The 22,422-nt window shown below is 39.3% G+C and overlaps 2 protein-coding genes across 4 annotated transcripts in view; one reads left to right on the top strand and one right to left on the bottom strand.

The window, feature by feature from the left end:
• Positions 1–852, bottom strand: part of fbxw12 (F-box and WD repeat domain containing 12) — a 112,253-nt gene extending 111,401 nt beyond the window's left edge. The window contains exon 1 of one of the 2 annotated variants that reach the window (XM_072582230.1): positions 762–852. The gene's annotated coding sequence lies outside the window, so the exon portion shown is untranslated. The remainder of the gene's footprint in view (positions 1–761) is intronic. The other variant, XM_072582234.1, reaches the window with a different exon arrangement.
• Positions 711–22,422, top strand: part of LOC140483745 (protein Wnt-7a) — a 30,307-nt gene continuing 8,595 nt past the window's right edge. The window contains exons 1-3 of one of the 2 annotated variants that reach the window (XM_072582235.1): positions 711–1,135; positions 2,680–2,906; positions 5,367–5,638. In XM_072582235.1, the coding sequence (XP_072438336.1) occupies positions 1,065–1,135; positions 2,680–2,906; positions 5,367–5,638 (570 nt within the window). In that variant the 5' untranslated portion in view covers positions 711–1,064. Of the gene's footprint in view, positions 1,136–1,657; positions 1,753–2,679; positions 2,907–5,366; positions 5,639–22,422 lie in introns of those variants that run through there. The other variant, XM_072582237.1, reaches the window with a different exon arrangement.

Genomic DNA, 22,422 nt, shown 5'->3' with positions numbered 1-22,422 from the left:
CCCAGCAGGATCGCATAGTGACCGGGCAAATATAGAAGGGCAATTTCTTCCGCCAAACTCAGACTGTGAATCGAGGTGAAGGGGGAGGGGAGGCAGGAGACTTGAAAAATCTAACAAGTGGAAAGGACCGCACCAGTAGTCAGTCAGAGGGCGGCGCGGTCGGCCGGTTCAATCACTAAAGTGCCTCAGCTCCCTTTCCATAGCACAGTCTGAGCGCGTCCGCTCTATAAACCTCTCATTGGCAGGATCTCCACTTCCTCGCGGCACACACCTCACAATCTCATGTGCCAAGTGGACAATGTGTGCTTAACTGCGAAAAAAAAAATCTATCGAGATAACTGCCTCACAATGCACTGCCTGCTGTATAAGAAACTGCAGGGGACCCAGAGACCGAGAGAGAAACGGTGGTGGGGAAGGAGGGAGGGAAATATCTTTATCACGGAGCAAATCTGCTTGTAGCGCTGAGAGTATCAAAAGATAGTGTGCAGATTGAGGTGCCGAAATCATACCGCGGTCCCTGGCACCGAGTGATCCCGAGAAAATGCAATCGACTCCGCATTCATTGTTTAAAATGGGAAGTTGTTATATCATTCAGAGAGAATTCCGCACGCTCTTCGTTAGCAACCCCCCTCCCCCCCCCCTCCCCAGAATAAAAGGTGTGTGTGTGTGTGTGTGTGTGTGTGCACTGCAAAGGTATTTAGTGGGTCTGCTGCGTTTTCCCAAACGAACACGCCCAAATAGATTCGATAGATATATAGAACCTGGGAGAAGATCCAGCTCTCATTGTGGGAATGCCTGGACCCTGTGCGATCTTCAACCTAGCCTCCCATTGCAATCTCCATACGTGTGACACGCATACAGATGATGGATAATCTGTAACAAAAAAAAAGTGCAGGATATCGATTCTCCACTGGGATTTACCATACACGCTGGTTTGAATGTGGGTGCACGGGAGCTGAGATCACTAGGGTCAGTTGTTCTCTCAGTACCTTGGACTTGTTTCTGCCTGGAACTCTGATTAACAAGCAGACGAGAAGAATTGCAGTCACCACACAATCTTAAACATGAACCGAAAAACGCGGCGCTGGCTCTTCCACATTTTCCTCTGTGTGGGAATCGTGTATCTTAAAATAGGGTAAGTGGCAAAAGATTGCCGTGCCTAGACCTGCCAATCTGTCTCAGTGCAAGCGCTGACGATCTGATTATGTTTTTGTGTCTGTAATAACAAAAATCCGCCGTGCTGCTGCTTAGCTTCACAACACTGAGAAGCACAGGTTGTGTTCGCCCCAGTGCACGCCAGTTCCCACCGATTGGGGGAAAAGTTTTTCCACTTTGAACGGATAGGAACAGAACTGTGTGAATCAAACCACCAAGCGCTTACGTTTGGAAGCGACTATTTCACTGTCCGGTCTGGGACTGGAAAATTAACTGATAATGGCATTGTGCGTTTACCGAGTTGTCAATTCGGACTCAAATACACCAAATGCCTCGGGACTTACCCAAATTACTCCATCACCTAGCTCATAAAACAGATCTTATTGTGATTGAATGTGAATAATAATGCAATTGGACGCGTTGCTGAGGAAAGGGCTTCCGAGAGAGTGTAATGCACAAAGTGTTGCAGGGAACGCGGCTCCTTTTTTGACACTGGGGGCTGTTTGGATTCTCCATGCTTTGATATGGAGACGGGAGTTAACAATCAGCACAATGGGAGAGCTGGGCTTTGCACAGTCGTGCCCTGCAGCCTGGACGGTAGGTCGATCACCACAGCCAAATGGGATAGAACTACCTTGCTGAATTAACCCCGACTGCACTACGTGTGGTACCTGACTGGTCAGTTCACACGGAGCAGTTCACTTCACAATATGCACGTATAGTTCAGGTATCAGCGTCATGAAGATCGAGAGATTAAAGGGTGCTTCTTTCTTAGGGATGTTAATGTATGAAACCGAATGTTAGAACTGTTCTAATTTATGAAGCAGTCACTATTAGCCCGGGGTTATCATTCAATTGAATATAATAACAAGTTTGATAATACATCAGCTCCTACACCGAGAGGTGGATATGTTTAATGAAACCGGTTCATATCAGGGGAGAGTTTAAATATTAAAATAAACTCCGTTTACTTTCGACAACAGTTCCATGTTTAGTTAATGTGGGACTGTTTAGCAGTTAGTGAGATATGTACTTTATCTGTGTTTGCACTATTTAATACTAAATTGAGAAGGCTTATATTTGTGTTTCATACCTTCCACAATCCTTGGAATATTCTGGGGCTATTTCTGGACATCTCGTGGGCATACCCTAAACTCGCAAATGTTCAGCGTTTGTCTTTTGGGCTAATGTGTTTGAATCCAGACATTAAGACTGACAATCTATTGATGGAAGGGGAATTTCCCAAAGTCCTGATCCTTGCGCTGGAGAATTGGGCTCGCTCAAACTCCAATTTTTCAATAGAGTTAGGCCCAGTTTGCTGAGTGTCTCGCTGGATGTGGCTGAACCATGAAAATGAGGAGATTATTACAGCAAGAAACTGTACAGCCTTCTCGGGAAACAGCTAGATATGACTTTAGAATGACTCAATTATATTTAAGCAGCAAATTCCGTGTTTGGGGTTAATAATTAGTGACGGTGTTTGCTCTCTTTCTCTATCCTAATATCTGCCTGGACTTCCCACAGTGGATTCTCTTCGGTAGTGGCCCTGGGAGCGAACATTATCTGCAGTAAGATACCGGGCCTGGCACCTCGTCAGCGGGCAATCTGTCAGAGTCGCCCCGATGCCATCATCGTCATTGGAGAAGGGGCTCAGATGGGAATCAATGAGTGTCAATTTCAGTTCCGTTATGGGCGATGGAACTGCTCTGCACTCGGCGAAAGGACTGTTTTTGGCAAAGAGCTCAGAGTCGGTATGTTACAAAATGCAAACTCACCTGTCTGTTCCAATCTTTCACAATGTAAGGTGTCAATATAGAATCATTACACAGCAAGGAATTTGGTACGAAATACACAGGGCAGGAATTCCCCTCTTCCCACACTACCCAAGAACAGCTTTCAACATTTTAAGAAATTTCACAGGGGGTGACCCTCTGAACACATCGATGAGGAGGAAAGGGCCGTTCAGCCCCTTGAGCCTACTCAGCTGTTCTGTTTGTAATCTCAAACCCACATGCCTGCCTACCCTGGATAACCTTTCACTTCCTGTCCTGAAATGGAATCTACCTCTGTCTTTACTCAAGGGCTCCGCTTCGCCGCCTGCTCAGGGACAAAGTTTCAAAGAGACTGAGGACCCTCCGAGAGAGAGCGAGAGAGAAATCTCGACACACTGTTTTAAAGAGGCCACTCCGGATTTTTAAACAGGGGTAGATTATTTTCAATAGAAACCATCCTCTCCCTATTTACCCTGTCAATGCCATTCCGGTTCCTGTAAGGTTCAGTCGAACCCACTCTCACTGAACTCCACTGAACTTATCCAAGTTGTCCTCATAAGACAACTCCCCCACCCAATCCAGGTATCAGTCTGGTAAAGATTCTTTGAACTATCCCCAAAACATTTACATCCATGAGTAGCTTCACCCAAAACAGAAGGAATTCCCACCTGGACTCAGTCCTCGTCAGTTAGCAGAAGACACGAACTGGAAGTTTGCGTAAACTATCTTATTTATTAACAATTCGGTCATGTGGCACTCACTGTTTGTGGGTCATCCCTGGAAGATTCAGTATCTGGACACATGACTCACCATCAGTTTAAATGCTTGTTTTGCTTAAGGATACACTTAAACACGTCTTCAACGTGTGTTTTGGAAATTTTTTTATGATGTGCATATTTGAATTTTCTAACATGAAAAAAATCAAAGAATTTCCTTCCCACGGGTCGGATTTCTTTTCCCTGTTGATGTGAGGGCCCATAGTTAAGAGATTTCCAATCACTTCAGTCAGATTCTCTCAGAGAGCAGTGCTCCTCTACCATCTTTGGCGCCCAACCAGTAATTCCACCTCTTTTCTTAGTGACAACACTAATGTATCTGCCGTCCTTGGAGCGCAGGCAATGTGTTAAAATCATTGCCAAACTTGAAAATCTACCAAAGCAAGAGAATCCTTGACTCTCTTTTGAAATCCCTGGTGACGATTGATTTTTAGACACATAACTGCGTTATGAACCCAAGGTATAATTTTCGCCATAAATAAAGCAGTGCCTTAATCTGTCCCTCAAAGCGAAGTACCAGGTATAAATCATGTAGTCACTCTGAATCAGTCTTCATGGTTATCTTGCTTTTCATCTCCACTGTGTAAAGGATCGTCTGTGCTGTTTCTGTAAGGGTTATCAATTCCGTCTCCCCCCCCCCCCCCCCCAGTTTATATATTTGTGTAAAAGTATCTAACCTTTGGTACACACTCAAATGCGATGGAGAAAAGCAGGTTCCCGAAGATATCAGTTTAGAGAGGAATTTCATTCAGAATGTACGCCATTGAGGAAGCCAATAACAGATTGCAGAAGCATATTTCGATAATCCATGACTCCCGCCAGCGGGGATATATTTTTTGTGGTTATTTCGCTCCGAGGAGAAGCCCTTCAAGTTCCCTATATGCCAGCTCCCTTCTTGCACAGTCTGCCTGTCTTACTTTCGTCCCTGACTTTCTCACTGTCGCAAGGTCCCATATTTCCATCTTAGTCATACACAAAGGATGTTAAAATACTCACAAACACACCTGCAGTTGTGTAACAAATATGAGAGCGGAAGATGTGTCGTTTTGGTAAATCGCGTAACAATCTTTTTACCTGAAGCCGAAAGCAAAATATCAGGAATGGCCATTTGTAACCATCTAGAAGTGCGCATTTGTTCACATGGAAAGCAACTTAACAAGAAGTCCCATCTAAAATGCTAAACTACCTTTGACTGCTAAACCGTTGAGAATAACCGTCTGCTCGAGGTATTCTGTGTTCTGGTTTGAACTCATAGTTTGGCCCATAATATGTAGTGAGCACAAGGCTTATTATGCAAAACCAAAGCCGATTTTGTTTTCCACATTTCTGTAGCGGGTCTCAACATCTTACAACCTTTCATTGCTTGCAAATTTCCATAAAGTTTAATTTATTTAATAAAAACGACTCTTCTTATAATTAAAACACAATAGTCTTCACGTCACTTTGGATTTGCAAACAATTGAACTTTATGGAACGTGAACTGATGTACTTGTAAAGATTTCAATTCATGGACACTTTTACCAAATACGTTAAATGCGTATTTCAAAACTGGAACTTTAGTATAAAATATTATTATGTGACACGAAGGTAAAATATGAGCTGTTATGATTATCATTGGTCGGTCAAGCAAACTAATATGTGTGTCCCAATATCTTGATTGCAGGAAGCAGAGAAGCAGCCTTCACCTATGCTATTATTGCTGCTGGAGTAGCCCATGCCATTACTGCTGCATGCACCCAGGGAAACCTGAGTGACTGTGGCTGTGACAAAGAAAAACAGGGTCACTACAATCAGGAGGAAGGCTGGAAATGGGGAGGCTGCTCTGCAGATATCAGATATGGAATTGGATTCTCCAAAGTATTTGTAGATGCAAGAGAAATCAAACAGAATGCCAGGACACTCATGAACTTGCACAATAATGAGGCAGGGCGCAAGGTAAGAACAACTGCTACTTGTCTTAATGAAGAAATAACAAAGGTAAATTTCATTTTCTGATTTCTCACTTGTATTTGGAGGAATAGGACAATTAGTCACTGCCATCAAGGTATCTCCCTGAGCAACACAGACATAATGTCTGTACAACTTCATTAAACAAGGTAAATACTTCACCAAAATGATATATGCAAAACCATTTTTAAAATGTTGCTTTTCACTTTAGACTAGATTTCTAGATCACATTGGACTTTTGGTTTTGAAGAGCTCTATTAATTACAATCAGTCACATGTTGCCAAAAAGCCAAAAAGCATGTGATTTATTCCTAAAGTCATTAGAAATAATGGATTTTTAAAAACATTTAGTATTATATTTTTGTATTATTGCATGTAAAATAGTTGGTGAAAATGACTTACAATTAAAATATATCAAAGTGGTACTGTTAAAGGTTATATTTACAAAATTGTGCTAATTAAAATGCATTTTTCAGAATAATTTCATTTTTTAAAGAGATTGAAGTCCAATGTAGTTTCTGATCTTTGGATGTCTGACTTTGTGTGTGTGTGTGTGTCCGTCTGTCTGTCTGTCTATCTATCTATCTATTTATCTATCATATACAATGGCTATTGTCTTCAGTCATAGCTTACACATTAACATCATTTTTCAAGTTGACATTGGGCTGACTACCAAACTGAGAATGTACAGCACTTTGCTTTTCACTGGCACTGATTGCTTTTAAATCTGTTCTTTACTTTTTACACTATCAATTTGAAATACACATAAATCACTAAAAGAAACACTCAACTAATTGGTGCATATTTTAGGTTAAATTGGACTTGTGGATCTCTGTGACCAAAGTTTTGAACATGCTGTACTTTAACTGGTTTGGAAACTCAGACTTTTAATGAGTTATTCATATTTAAAACCAAATATATTTTGCCTAGGTTTTGGGAAAGCTGTTATTAGTTTCTAAAGCCAGAGAACGAAAAGAAAGGAAAAGGTGGCTTCTCCACAGATATACAGCCTACCATAATCATGGAAAAGAATTCAACTGTTCTTTTATTTTCAGGAGTGAGAGGAGTTATAATTCTATTCATTTTCATCATAATGATATCGAACCTAAATAGTATGATAATGAATTGGAATGTGAATGAATTGAGTGCAAAACAGACTTATGAAACAATTCCAAAAATGATAATTATTATTTGAAAACAAGTTTCTCATCAAAGTTCAAGATACTTTGTTTGCTGACTATCAAAATATGTTGCCTTATATTTAATATCAACTTGTGCATCTATCATTATATATATCACTTAAACACACCTTAAGAGTTTTAGAACGTAGTGAATAACATTATCACATGGAATTTGATGATTTCTCCCTTATCTGTAATTGGAAAAACAATAAAAAACTTACAAATCTGTAATTTCTAAAAGTCATCACCTAGCCTTAAGAGTATCATCATAAAATTTCAGTACTCTTAGGCTCCAGCCAAATGATTTGCTTCCACTCTACTTTCTACATCACATTATAAAATTCAACATTACACAACAGCAGCATGATATTTTTGTTTCCCATGTGTTTTTGACTTTTTCAAGGAAGTGGTAGCTCAAGTTTTCATTGGAATGTACATGCTGTAGCCCAAGACTTACCAGAAAGCCTGCAATAAAACTCAACATGAAAACCTGTTTCACATGCAGATAGCAAAAATTTGTAATAAAAATGGAAATTGTTGGAAAAGCCCAACAGGTCTAGGAGCATCTGAGGATGGGAAGCAGAGTTAACATTTCAAGTCTTGTGACCTTACTTCAGAAGTTCCTTCATTAGAAGGCAAAGGTAGGGAATGGATTGGGATAGAGGGACCAGCAGGTTTAATTCGTGGAGTGATATTGGTTAAACATTTGTACTGAGTGGAGTGTCTTAGATATTATTGTTGCTGCTGTTGCTGTTTTATACCAACAGCCTTAATATAAAAATGCAATGCTATGTAATTCAATTCCATGATAACAGTAAACTAGGGGAACAGGATTGGTTGAAGTTGATGTAGCAAGAGGATCCAGAGACAACAAACGATTCAATAAAATAATGGTAGATATAATTAGATAGGTGCAAGGTCTGGCAAATTCAAAACAAATTGGAGAAATATATGGATAATGAGTGTTGAACAGAGAATGATGATCTCGGAGTGATAGTAGACTCAACTTTTAGCAGTCAGCAAAGCAATCAAAGGGTTAAGCTACAGCTCGAAATTTTCAGCATATAATTCTAAAAACATAACAGTGAACTGGATAGTGCTATAGAAAAGACTGTACCTTGAATAGTGTATTCAGTTTGGATCATGAATCATAAAGCCTTAAGGTAGTGTAGGGTAGAGCAATAAGGATGATTTCTCTTGTCATAAGGTTGAGTAATGAGGAAAGATTAGAAAATCTGTAGCCTTTAAGGAAAGTAAATGGGAGGCAAGTTTATAGAAATATAAAGGTACGCTAACCACAACAGAGATAGTTAACTCAATTACTTCAAATTAAACTAAGACTGAGATTTTGGAACATTGATAATAGGCAGTTTTAGTGTTGACGTAATGAAGCACTACCAAGAAAAGGGTAATCAATACCTGGAATAGTCTTCCAGAAAAGATAAAGAAGCAAAATCTCTGGAATAATTTAAGACCCAACTAGATGCTAAAACTGTGAGAGGATAAACTTCCATGAAAAGATAAACATAGCAACAGGACTAGGCTATTAAAGACTTAATTATATTTCACCATTTAATGAGTTCACAGCTGATCTGCAGCCTGACCCGTTTACTCCAAATCTCTTAAAACAGTCTTAATTTTAAGGTTGATGATTGTTTTGGCATTAGTTACTATTTATGTTAAGAACTGTTTCTCAAATTCACTCCTGAAAAATCTTTCTTTAAGTTTGGAGTATGATCCCTCATCCTTGACTCCCTAATTAACAGAAGCGGAGTTAAAAATCACACAACATCAGGTAGTCTACCACCTGATGAAGGCACGTCGCTCCGAAAGCTAGTGTGCTTCCAATTAAACCTGTTGGACTATAACCTGGTGTTGTGTGATTTTAAATTTTGTACACCCTAGTCCAACACCGGCATCTCCAAATCATAACAGAAGCAGATTCTCCTTATCTACCATATGTATTTCTCATATCTAGTAAACTTTGATGAAATCACCACTTAACTTGTCCTATTTAATGAAAATACAAACTCTAGTTAGTTTAATTTTTGTTTATTTCAAAAATGTAAATTATTCATTAAATATATATATATATATATATATATATATAAAAACACCAACATAGTCACAAATGTAGTTTGGTTCTGTACAGTAGCATATCAAGGGAACAAACACACATTGGAGTTTGATTCCACCTAAACTAATCAAAGGCATTTTCCACCTGAACAAAACTATATTTATTTGCCATGATTTGGAGATGCCAGTGTTGGACTGGGGTGTACACAGTTAAAAATCACACAACACCAGGTTATAGTCCAACAGGTTTAATTGGAAGCACACTAGCTTTCGGAGCGTCACTCCAAAAGCTAGTGTGCTTCCAATTAAACCTGTTGGACTATAACCTGGTGTTGTGAGATTTTTATATTTATCTGCATTTAAGATACCAGGAATGTCTGATAACGGAATGGTCCTCCATTTAACTTTGGCAGAAAGACCTCAGATAGTGGTCTTACCACAGTACGCCTTGACAGCAGTTGCCCCAAGTTTTAGTTTAATTTATCCTCATAACCTAACCCATCACTTTAGTACATTTATGTTACAGACCCCCAAGACCATGAGTTGAATTAAGTGACATATAATTTATCTTTTAGAATACTTAATAATACTGGAGTAATCAATCTGCAAAATCCTTTATAATGTTATAGAAAATACAACTTTAATGAATTGAAGTTTGATCCAATTTTAATTGTAGCAAAACATTCCCTGTGAAGTTTGACAAATATGTATGAAAACTTTCCTCAGAGACTACAAAGATGTCGACATGAGAAACCATTATGTTGTGTGACTGTGACAGGGAGGTACTGTTTGCTTTTTATTTCACTGATACATTGTATATGAGGTTCCAGCTTCATTAGATGTTTGCCAGATACTTCTTTGGGTCAAAAAACTAATAGTATGAAAGCTATATAATTTGTGAAAAGTCCCTACTTATTTGTATATCTGAATATATGGTGAAGCTGAGAACTGTAAGATAAGGTAATGAATAAGTCCCAAGATACACTTGATCGTTTTTAGTTCCAGATTTATATTGATTGCTTAAATTGCAATATATCTAACAGGGATTTTATCTTAGTTACTCGGGACAGGGGATCTAGATGTGGTGCTTCATTGCTTTTAATAATTTAACCATTACTGGTATGTCAAGTCTCTTGGTCATCACAAAATTCGATATAGGACATGAGATTGGCACTGGCTCTGGTCTTTGTGCTTTATAAGCACTAGAAAGTTTGTAATAAATGGGTACCTATGATATTTATTATTGCAAGATCCATTTTACAGGCATTATTGGGATTGTACTGTGCTTATTGTAACCACATAGTGTTCCATGCATGATTTTGGTTTACTATGCTTATATTCTGCTGCATTTGGTTATTGAGGAGCTGCTTTAATAACTCATCCATTCCTGTGTCATTATGTGGTAGCCTCTGGCAATTCAGGTTTTTGTGTTCGTGGTTGATTTGAAGATGGATATTAAACAGAAGGAGGAGATCTGTCTGACAGGGATTTTTAGACTTTGGAGACAAAGTCGTAAGGAGCTTGGGGCATACCTTTGTGTCTTAGAGATAGCAGTGAATTTGAAAGCAATAGAATATGTTATATTGAGTGATGTGGAATTTGCAAAACAGCTGCAGAACCATGATGACCTGAAGCCTTTTGAGGTACCAGGCCTATTTCAGGTTATCCTTTTTTGTAGTACATGTTGCAGCTAGTTGAGAGTTAACTAATAACCAAACTGCACATAAAGCAGGAGATAACTGCAGTGAGGTATAAGCTTCTGTTCAGTTGGCGAGCCAAGAAAGATTATGACATCATAAACTAAAGAACTGTGGGTGCTGGAGATCTGAATCAGACAGAAACGAAAATGGTGGAGATGCTCAGCAGGTCTGGCAGCATCTGTGGAGAGTTAACCTTTCAAGTCCAGTGACCCTTCTTCTGAACTAGTTACTGGACTCAAGCTGCTAACTCCATTTTTCTCTCCACAGATGCTGTCAGACAAGCTGAGTTTCTCCAGCAATTTCTGTTTTTGTTTGCTTGAGGACTATGAGGTCATTTGAAACCCAGATCATCGTCCCTGAATATCTATGATAATTAAGTTGTTCACAGAAATAGTGTGTTCCAATTTGATGTCAGAGACAATATTTGCCCAGAATGTTTTCAAGTGACAATATATTTGGATGACTAAGGTCCGGAATTCCCATGAATTATTCAAAGACAAATCAACTTTCCTTCCTAGCTTTCTCACTTGCTGACATTGCAAATGGTTTCTTCTCCTTGGGGATTATCCAACTCTGTTGAAAGTGTCATTGAATCAGCATAGTTATATTGCAAAAACATAGAAAAATGGCCATTTAGCTCATTGTATTTATGCCAGGTCTCTGCAAGAGCACTTCTCCTGTCCTATTCCCCCACCCTTTCCACATAACCCTGAAAATTGCTTCTCTTCATATGTTTATCCAATTTCCTATTGAAGCTACAATTGAATCTGCCTCCAGCATAGATTAAGGCAATGCATTCCAAATCCTAATTACTCACTGCATGAAATTCTCATGTTACCACTGGTTATTTTTCCAATCACCTTAACTGAGCTTCCTCTGGTTCTTGACCCTTCTATAAAAGGCAGCAGCTTCTCTCTAACTAGCCCTGTTTAGTCCCCTCATGATGCTGAACTTTTTACTCCCCTAAACATTGAGTCCTTCTCTTTGCAAAATATTGGCCCATCACCAATCTCCCTTTCCTGTTTATTATCCTTAAACATGTTACAGCCTCACAGATTCATTTCCAGTGCCCTTGGGATTGCTTTGAATTCTTTCCATCAGGTTTCCACTCCCCCACAAAACTGAAAGAATCCTAATTAAAGTTATGAATGATATGCTCAGTGACCGTGACCATGATTAATTGCCCTTCCATATGAGGTTCAACTCATTTAAAACCATTCACATTGTTCACTGCAACATCCTCCTTAAACATGTTCCTCAGTTGTTCTGCATGGTCAGTCCAATCTTTCTTGGTTCCTCCCACCTGTCCAATAGTTGCCAAAGCATCTGTCGCAATGATTTCACTACTAACTCTGCACTTTCAGCTTGTGAATCCTCGAGACATTGACTCTCAACTCCTTCTTTCTCTTCAATAACAAAATCATAAATTGCTGGAAAAACTCAACCTGTATGGCAGCATCTGTGGAGAGAAATCAAAGTTAACGTTTCAAGTCAATAGGACCTTCCTCAGAACTTTTCTTCATTCGCATGCTTATTCTTGACAACTTGCATAGACATAAGCAGATTCAACGTATCCATTCAACGTGCCCATCATCCATTTCTGCATTTTCTTCAGTGAAACACTGGAAATACTTAGCCTATGCCAAATATTCTAACCTCCTCCAAGCCCACTGACTCAGACTGAACTATATATTTTTTCACAACTTTGATGCCTGAACTAATGTTCTGACCGAATGTATCTTTTGCTTTGGTTGCTTCCACTCCTGTTGTTGTACCTGCTTCAATCCCCACTATAGTTCACTATTCACTGAAACATCTACCTCCTTCAGACTCAACTGAGGCTGGCCTCCCAGTCTTCAATGTTTGTAATTGTCATCTTGTCCAAAGTTCGGTGTCTCCCACTTACCCATCACCCTGTGTTGATCCCCTACTTTGGTTCTCAGTCTCCCAGCATCTCAAATTAAAAGCACTGATTGTTCATTTTAAAATATTTGATATTCTCAACCTTCCCTATCTACAAACCTGTCCAATATTGTAGCATTCCTGAAGTTTTCACTTTTTTGATTCCTACTTGTTATATATGCCCAAATCCCTTTATCCACCCATTGGTAGTCACGCATCCAGATGCTCAGATTCTGGAATTCCCTCTTGAAACCCATCATCACCCATCCACTCTCTCCACATAACTCAGCTCCCCCCACCCCTACCCCTCCCCCATTTTAAAGTTTCTCTCTGTCTTGAGTATCTCTTCAAATTACTCCATCTTTGGTTCTGGGTTCTGTTTTTTTCCCCCTTTTCTCAAGTACCTTGATTTTTTTCTACTCTGAAGGTAATATAGACATGTAAAAGCAAAATGTCGTAGATTCTGGAAATCTGAAATGAAATCAGAAAATGCTAGTCAGGCACCATCTGTGGAGAGAGAAACCAATTTAATATGTCAGGTCAATTACCTTTATCATAATGAGAAAAGATTAGAAATATGTCAGGGTTTTAGCAAGTAAAGAGGTGGGGAAGGGGAAGGAACAGGGTGAAGGCTGGAGAAGTTAAAAGACAGAAGAATGTTGGCGTTTATTGATCAGAGTATCATTGTTCTTGTTGAGAAATTATAGTTATGCCATGTCAAAGGATTTTTATCAATGCATAGTAATTTTAAAATATTGAAAACCTGAAGTTTTGTGCCTGAACGTGTTGTGAAAACCATCAGGAAGAAACAGAAGAGATGTTTATTATATTTCATTTACTCATGCCGTACGATTAAGTTATACCTCATGTCCGTATCTATATATGTAAAAGGAGATGGGTAAGTTTTTTTACCTGTTGAGAGTTTCTCAGGTGAAATCAGAAAGGATTTCATTTTCAGTTCAATAATATTATCCATGGTGTGGAAAGGTGGAGGTGATTGACTTCCTGTTCCTCCTGGCTGTACCTCTGGGGGAAGTTTAGCAAATTGAAGGATGGGAGTTGAGGGTGGTGGAGTTGCTTATTGATTTCTGTTTTTCTTTGCTTAGAATACATCAGCAGTTTGTCTTTCTCTAAATTTCTACACATGTGATACTTTGAAACATGGGCATCTCAAATTTGATGGGTTCAAAATATTGTTATAAATGTGAGCAGATCACTCATGCTGAGTTTAAGGGCAAGGAATCAAATGAATGAAGTGTGTGGGGGAGTGGCAGAGTTAAGGGTATATTATCTCATTGACTGATGGAAAAGGCTTGACAGCCAAATGGTCTGCTCTTACTCCGACATCTTATATCCTTATTTAGCATGCTATATCTTTGTTGTATAACATGCAACACATTATCAGGGTGACTGCTTCATAGTGATTGGATAAACTAAACACACAATAGTGTTGTATGTGTGTGTCCAATTTTCAATCAGATTTTACATCAAAAACATTGATTATCATTCAATATTATTCTATCTATATATTGAAACAAGCATGAGACAGCTAGAGGGATATTTAAAAGGTCATCCTCCAGTTAAAGGTGGGAGGTGAACTGGGACAGGTGATATAGTTTTAGCCATATTAAGAGGGAGGTCTAAGGAGATTGAGAGTTGGTGGCAAAATATGGGAAGAATGAATGAATGTGGGAGCATTGGCTTGTGGAGGGAGTGGTAGGAAGATCTTTGCATACTGGAATCCTCATGGTGAACCCCGAGGGCTGAGGCATAATATATTATAAGCACCATGTTGGCATCATTGTAGAAGAGATTCAGTGTTTGTGAGTCCTGGGATGGCAGTTGTGGATTATTGATACATTGGAAAAGTGTTTAGTTGGCTGTCTGAATACTGGGCAAATAAGTTAATGGGAGAGACTGTGTGAAGTTCTGTTGGAATAGGTGGTAGAGCTGAATGCATGGCTTGATGCAACAACTGCTTTTAATTTTTTCAATGTGTTTTTATGATGTTAATGTGGGCTTTGTAGCAAAAGTGACAGGAAGGATCAGGAGAAGGGCAAGTGCTTAAGATGAACTGCAATAGTGGAGATAGTTTGGAGAGGGAAAGTGTGATTGGGACAGGTGATATAGCTTTAGCAGTGGGAGGTGGGATTCTTGAGACAGGGAGTGTGAATGATGTGGTACAGTTGGGTGTGGTAATCAGAAAGGTAATAATGGCTTGAATTAGTTGATGATGACAAGATGGCAAAAGGTGACAGCAAAAAGCTGTGAATCTGAAATATGTGCTACTGCTAAAGATAGAACAAGAGGGAACTGAAGGAAAATTAAAGCTGGAAAAGACAGACATTTAAATTGGATACAGAGCTCATACCTTTCTAAGACAGAATGTACTTTGAATAAAAGGTTCTGCCCAAACTTATTTTGATAACCAATGAAACAAAATCCATGCTGTTAGTAAATAGAAAATTGTTAAGGTTAGATTCCCTACAGAGTGGAAATAGGCCATTTGGCCCAACAAGTCCATACCGACCCTCCGAAGACTAATCTACCCAGACCCATTTCCCTCTGATTAATGCACCTAACACCAAGGGCAATTTAACATGGCCAATTCACCTGACCTGTACATCTTTGGACTGTGGGAGGAAACCTATGCAGACACAGGGAAAATGTGCAAACTCCACACAGACAGTCACCCACAGCTAGAATCGAACCTGGGTCCCTGGTCCTGTGAGGCAGCAGTGCTAACCACTGAGCCACCATGCCACCCCATAGTACAAGGTAGTAAAATAATAAAATGAAATAAAGACAGAACAATTAGTCGCAAAGTGTGTAAGTGCAATAAAAGGCAAAACAGGTAAAGGAACAGTGAATAATAGCTGTCAGAAATCACTCATTAACAAATATAATTATCCACATAGGAAATTGCATGTCATTAGTCATGGTTTCTGTGGGCCTTTGCTTGAATAATAATGAAAGCCATCAATGATAAAATACTGTAAATAATAGAAAATTGTAGTAAATTATAATCACAGAAATAAATGATGGCGGAATCTCAGTAAGTTAAGATGATTAAGAATGACAGGGCAGGCGTGACAGAAAAAGCGTGTAAAATAGTGAAAAAAACGTAAGAATAAGCCAAAGTTTGATTACTGAGATCTGAAACAAAACAGAAAGTGCCAAAGAAACTTCAAAGAAAAGTCATTTTGAACTTGAAATATTAACTGTTTCCTTCTCCATAGAAGTTGCCAGAGCTGCTGTGTTTCTCTGGCTCTTTCAGTTTTTATTTTAAGAACATAAAAACTTGAGAAGGAGTAACAGAGTAGACCATCCTACCCATCAGACCTGATCTTCCATTCAATAAGATACAATTGTGGTCTTAAATCATTTTTTCTGGCAGCACCACATGATCCTTGACTCTCTTGTCAATCAAAACTTAGCATTGCATACATTCAGTGATCCAGCTTTCATTGCATGCTGGTGAAGACACTTCCAAAACCTAACTGCAATCTGAGCAAAGAATTTCCTCCTCATGTTCAACTTAAGTGGAAGATCCCTCATTTTTTAAAATCTGTTCCCAGTTTTAGATTCCTTAACAAGCTGAAACATGCTCTGAGCATTAACCCAGTGAAATCTTTCGCAACATTAGATGTTTCAAGAAAATCATCTCTCATTCTCCCAAACTCCAATGGACCTAGTCCATTCAACCCTTCTTCGTAGGACAAACTCACTCATATGAGGAATCAGCCAGTGAACATTCTCTGAACAGTATCCCAGGTATGTCTATTCCTAAGGAAGGTGACCAAACTGTACACACATACCATCTTTCCAATGTTCTGTACAGCTGTAGCAAGACTTCCCTACGTCTACCTCTTGCAATAAAAGCCAACATTCCATTTGTGTTCCTAATTACTACCTCTACCTCCTTGCTAATTTTGTGTGATTCATGTTCAAGGATACACAGGTACCTCTGTAATGCAGAATTTCACAGTTTGTGCCCATTGTAAAACTACCCTGAGTTTCTATTCTTCTTGCCAACTTCACATTTTCCCAAATTATATCATATCTGTCAGATTGTTGTCCACTCATTTAACTTATCTAATTTCTATTTGCAGACTTTTTATATCTTCCTCAGAATCTGTCTTTCTACCTATTTCATATCATCAGAAGACTTGGCTACAACACAGTTGGTCTCTTCATTCAAGTCATTAATGTAGATTATAAATAGTTGTGGACCTATTAGTTACAGTTGCCATCTTGAAGCTTGTCCATTATTCTGACTCCTCATTTTCTGTTAGTTAGCCAGTCCTTTAACCATGCAAATATACCACTCCTAACATCATAAGCTCTCACCTTTTGCAGTAATCTCTTATGTAGTACTTTATCCAAAGCACACCACATCTAGCAGCCTGTTATTCACCCTCCTTGTAATATCCTCAAAAAATGTTAATAGATTTGTCACATACTATTTAGAGTCATAGTCATAGAGATGTACAGCTTGGAAACAGACCCTTTAGTTCAACTTGTCCATGCCGACCAGATATCCCAACCTAGTCTAGTCCCACTTGCCAGCACCCGGCCCATATCCCTCCAAACCCTTCCTATTCATATACCCATCAAGATGCCTTTTAAATGTTACAATTGTACCAGCCTCCACTACTTCCTCTGGCAGCTCATTCCATACATGTACTACCCTTTGTGTGAAAAAGTTGCCCCTTAGGTCGCTTTTATATCTTTCCCCCTCACCCTAAACCTATGCCCTCTAGTTCTGGACTCCCTCATCCCAGGGAAAATACTTTGTCTATTTATCCTGTCCATGCCCCTCATAATTTTGGATAAATTCCCTATTTACAAAACCATATTGATTCGGTCTTATTGTTTTATAATTTTCTAAATGTCCTGCTACTACTTCTTTAATTTTTTTGTTGGAAAATGTAATCACAGTAAGTGTGCTTATATGAAATTTTAAAATATATTTTATACATGTACTGATAAATTACCGAGGGTTGTGCTATTACATTATTATTTTGTTTTTTTCAAGTAGAAGGTGTCACAGATATAATAACCTTTTGAATTTGTGTAATTCATCTGCCATGATTTTGATGGTTAAGACTTAGTAGCTGTTAAAATATCAATTAAAAAATGTATTGAATGACAACAAAAGAGCATGAATTGATTTACTGAAGAGTAATATTTAAATGATGAAATGGGATATTTTTCTGTGCTATCACTTGCACTTCGAATTGATGCAATTAATATTAAGAAGGATTTGGAGTCCAGATGGAGGATCAGCAGTGATTTTTTCGAATGATGGAGCAGGTTTGAGGCACTGCATGGCCTACTAACTCCAGAAACTGGACTAGGCTTGCCATATAAATGCTGTGGCAATAAGAGCAGGTGAGAGGCTCGGAGTTTTGCATGATGTAACACTCTTCCTGTCACCCCAAAGTCTATCCACCATCTATAAGACAAAAGTCAGGAGTGTGATGCAGTATTGTCCACTTGCCTCAGTGAATATAGCTCCAGCAATACTCAAGAAGTTCGCCATCATCCAGGGCAATGCAGCCTGATTGATTGGCACTCCATTGAACATTGTCAATATTCATTCCTAACTATTCCTGATGGACAGTGTGAGTAGTCTGCAGTATCTACAAGATACAGTAACTCAGCAAGGTTCCTTCCAAACCCATGACTCCAAACCCATGACTACTACAGCCTAGAAGGACAAGGGCAGCAGATGATTGGCAACAGCACCACGTGCAAGTTCACCTCCAAGTCACATACCATCCTGATTTGGAATTATCACTATTCCTTCCCTGTCACTGGGTCAAAATCATTCTTGACAGCATTTTGGGTGTCTCTACATCCCAAAGACAGCAATGTTGAAGAAGAGAGCCCATCACTACCTTCGCTAGGGCGATTAAGGAGAGACAATAAATGTTGGTCTAACCAGCGACACGCACATCTCATAAACAATGAACAAAAATACACATGCTCCCAATTTCTTATGTACATATATATTTATCTCTAAGCATGGTGAGAAGGCGATGATGTATAAACAATGCATCAATGCATTCAAAGTAGTTAAAAGTTGCACAACACCAGGTTATAGTCCAACAGGTTTAATTGGAAGCACACTAGCTTTCGGAGCGACGCTCCTTCATCAGGTGATCAGGTTGGTCTATAACCTGGTGTTGTGTGACTTTTAACTTTGTATATCCCAGTCCAACACTCGCATTTCCAATTCAAAGTAGTTCTAATCCTTTCTTCAGTGATGCAGAAAAGGATTATGCTAATTGTTTTCTGTTGCTCTGACAAATAAACATCTGACAGCCACTTGGAATTCATTTCCCTGTTACGGAGACTGAGTCTATTGGATGACCCAGGACAGAGAGGAAGAATGAGCAAGAATGATCCGTCACCATCTCATTTTTAATACATCCCTATCGATCTACTATTCACAAAGCTAAATGCATTTAAAAGATTGGAGTGCGCTTCTATTAGTCGTACATTCTTCCATACTTTGTTCAGGCAATTCAATATATCCAAGTGTACCAATTGAAGAATGTTCTCTTTGATCTTTATGGGAACTTGAATATAAACTAAATTGAAATTAGAATCTCTTGTCTCTGAGTCCAACCCTTTATAGATGCTGGTCCACTTGGAGAATATTTTAAGATGCTAAAGGTTTGAACACCTTTGATATTTAAGGATTATTTGTAAAGCACAAATAATATCAGTGTGATTTTCCATTATGTTCTGGTGATAAGCAAGACTCCTGCTGCTAGTACAAACTTGGAAGATTACCTCCCTGTGTCAGAATCTACAATCCCTGGGTCAGGCTAGTGGACTAGTTGCAGTGTAATGTTCTCACCAATCCATTGCAACAGTGTTTTTTAATTAGTCCCTGAAACCCCTTTCCGCCTTCCGCAAAGACCGTTCCCTCCGCAACTACCTGGTCAGGTCCACGCCCCCAAACAACCCACTGTCCAATCCTGGCACTTTCCCCTGCCACCGCAGGAACTGTAAAACCTGCGCCCACACCTCCTCCCTCACCTCTATCCAAGGCCCTAAAGGAGCCTTCCACATCCATCAAAATTTTACTTGCACATCCACTAATATCATTTATTCTATCCGTTGCTCCCGATGTGGTCTCCTCTACATTGGGGAGACTGGGCGCCTCCTAGCAGAGCGCTTTAGGGAACATCTCCGGGACACCCGCACCAATCAACCACACCGCTCCGTGGCCCAACATTTCAACTCCCCCTCCCACTCTGCCGAGGACATGGAGGTCCTGGGCCTCCTTCACTGCCGCTCCCTCACCACCAGACGCCTGGAGGAAGAACGTCTCACCTTCCGCCTCGGAACACTTCAACCCCAGGGCATCAATGTAGACTTCAACAGTTTCCTCATTTCCCCTTCCCCCACCTCACCCTAGTTCTAAACTTCCAGCTCAGTAACTGTCCCCATGACTTGTCCGGACTTGTCCTACCTGCCTATCTCCTTTTCCACCTATCCACTCCACCCTCTCCTCCTTGACCTATCACCTTCATCCCCTCCCCCACTCACCCATTGTACTCTATTCTACTTTCTCCCCACTGCCACCCTCCTCTAGCTTATCTCTCCATGCTTCAGGCTCACTGCCTTTATTCCTGATGAAGGGCTTTTGCCTGAAACGTCGATTTCGAAGCTACTTGGATGCTGCCTGAACTGTTGTGCTCTTCCAGCACCACTAATCCAGAATAGTAGTGGAAAATGCAGATTCAATTTGTTATTAGATTCTTTTCTGATCCCGAGCTGTTGTGAATCTGTCTCACAAATGAAAAGGAAATTAGGAATCTCTTGCTCTTGCAAGTGGAGAGTATTTCACAACATTCATGATTGTGCCATATACATGGTAGAGAGGCTTTTGGGGAAAGTCAAGAGTTTATTTTATTTATTCATTCATGCAACTTGGGCATCACTGGCTAAACCATCATTTATTGCCATCCCCAATTGCCCAGAGGACAGTTAAGAGTCAACCACATTGCTCTGGGTCCGGAGTCACATGTAGGCCAGACCAGATAAGGATTGCAGATTTCCTTCCCTGAAGGACGTTATTGAACAAGGTGAGTTTTTTTAATGACAATTAATAATGGGAGCATGGTCCTCATTAGACTCTTAATTCCAGATTTTTATTGAATTCAATCCAGCACCTACTATGTGGGATTTGAACCCAGTTTCTCAGAACATTACCTAGGCCTTTGGGTTAACAGTCTAGTGATACCAGGCTGTTAGCTCACCTAGATGAATAACTCACTGCAGAATACCTAAATTTTGACCTGCTCTTGTATCCACTGTATTTATGCATTCGTCCAACTGAGTTTCTGGTCTTCTATTCACTAATATTTACAAGGTTCTCAGATATTGATTTTAAGATGAGAAACTATTGTGGTATATATAAAGTGAAAATAAGATAAAGAATACTCTACAAAAGCCCAACAATATGCTTGTTTTAAGGGTTGACTTGAATCAAATCAAAGCCCTCGTTCCTTTTAGTCAAAACGTTGCATTTCCTACTGATGAACATCTCTAATTAGCCCGGAGAAAACTTGGCAATGGAGGAGGAATTACAGCTGTTGTAATCCATATTGGAAACAACATACAGAAAATAACAAGGAGGAGATCATGCTGAGATAACTAAGGGGGTCAGAGACAATGGCATTGTAGTTATGTTTGTGGCTTTACAATCCAAACATCTCAACTAATAGTCCTGGGAAGGTGAGTTCAAATATCCACCGTGGGATATTGAATATGTGAGTTCAATTACAAGACAAATCTGGAAATGGAAAACTGCTACCAGTAAACGTGACCATGAAGTCATAGAAACCTTATGTTCTTTAAGGAATGACAACATGTTGTTCTTACCAAATCTGAAAAATATCTGACCTACTTTCAAACAAGCATTGTTGTCTCTAAAGTTCTTTGGCAAGTTTGGTAACTGGAGATGCAAAATAAGTGTTGGGACTCTGAGAATGATATTTTAAAAAAACGGTTAAAGAAACAAAATAGGTACAAAATTAAAAGCAAGGTCTCAAGATGTTATCTTCAGAATATTGACACATGCGAATTAGGATAGGGATAAACAGATTGTTGGTAAATAACGTGTTACTGGAAGACTTATGAGTGAATGAAGGCTTCCTTTTAATGGGTCACTTATACCAGTACAGGAGGGGATTATACTGCTGGTATGAGTCAAGCTGAGTTCAGTCATAGTAGAAAGGCTAAATGGACTGTGAAGAAAATTTAAGCCAGTAAAGAAGTTCTGGATGGCAAGATTAACAGCATATAGACAAAATAAAGAGGCAATAAAAATATAAAGGGGGATCCAGATCATCAAAATAACTAGGGAACAAAGAAAGATTGCAGGACATAATAATAAAATAACATAAAAATAAGGCAGAAGTACTGAAATATACTTTAAATTGCTTTTCTAGCAATATGCAGCACATCGACTAGCGTATTACATCAACACATGTGCGAACTACACCAATATGGCATATGGATGGAATAGGAACAATTATCCCCTCCGAGTTGGCATACAAATGCATGTAGCATTAGAACTAAAAATAGACAGTCAGAAACACAAATTTATCTTGAAGGATATGGTATTGTAGCTTTTATAAAAACCTGATTACAAGCTGGGCATGCCTGAGAACTAAAGATTCCAGGTTATGGATCATCAAAAAGATGAGAGAAATTGCGAAAGGAAGTGGATTAATAAATATTGCTCAAAAGACACAATTAGAACTGTTTAGAGAAAAGCCTTCATAAGGGTAAACAGGTAATATATGAGTCGTGTTATGGAATGGTGAAGAATGGTGGGAATTTCCTACAGATCCCTCGAAAACAGTGGGCATAATGTATAGATATAGAT

This window comes from Chiloscyllium punctatum, chromosome 12 (assembly GCF_047496795.1).
Source record: "Chiloscyllium punctatum isolate Juve2018m chromosome 12, sChiPun1.3, whole genome shotgun sequence".
Taxonomy (NCBI): domain Eukaryota; kingdom Metazoa; phylum Chordata; class Chondrichthyes; order Orectolobiformes; family Hemiscylliidae; genus Chiloscyllium; species Chiloscyllium punctatum.
The sequence above is the reverse complement of the archived record's forward strand: the minus strand, read 5'-3'. Positions and strand labels throughout refer to the sequence as shown.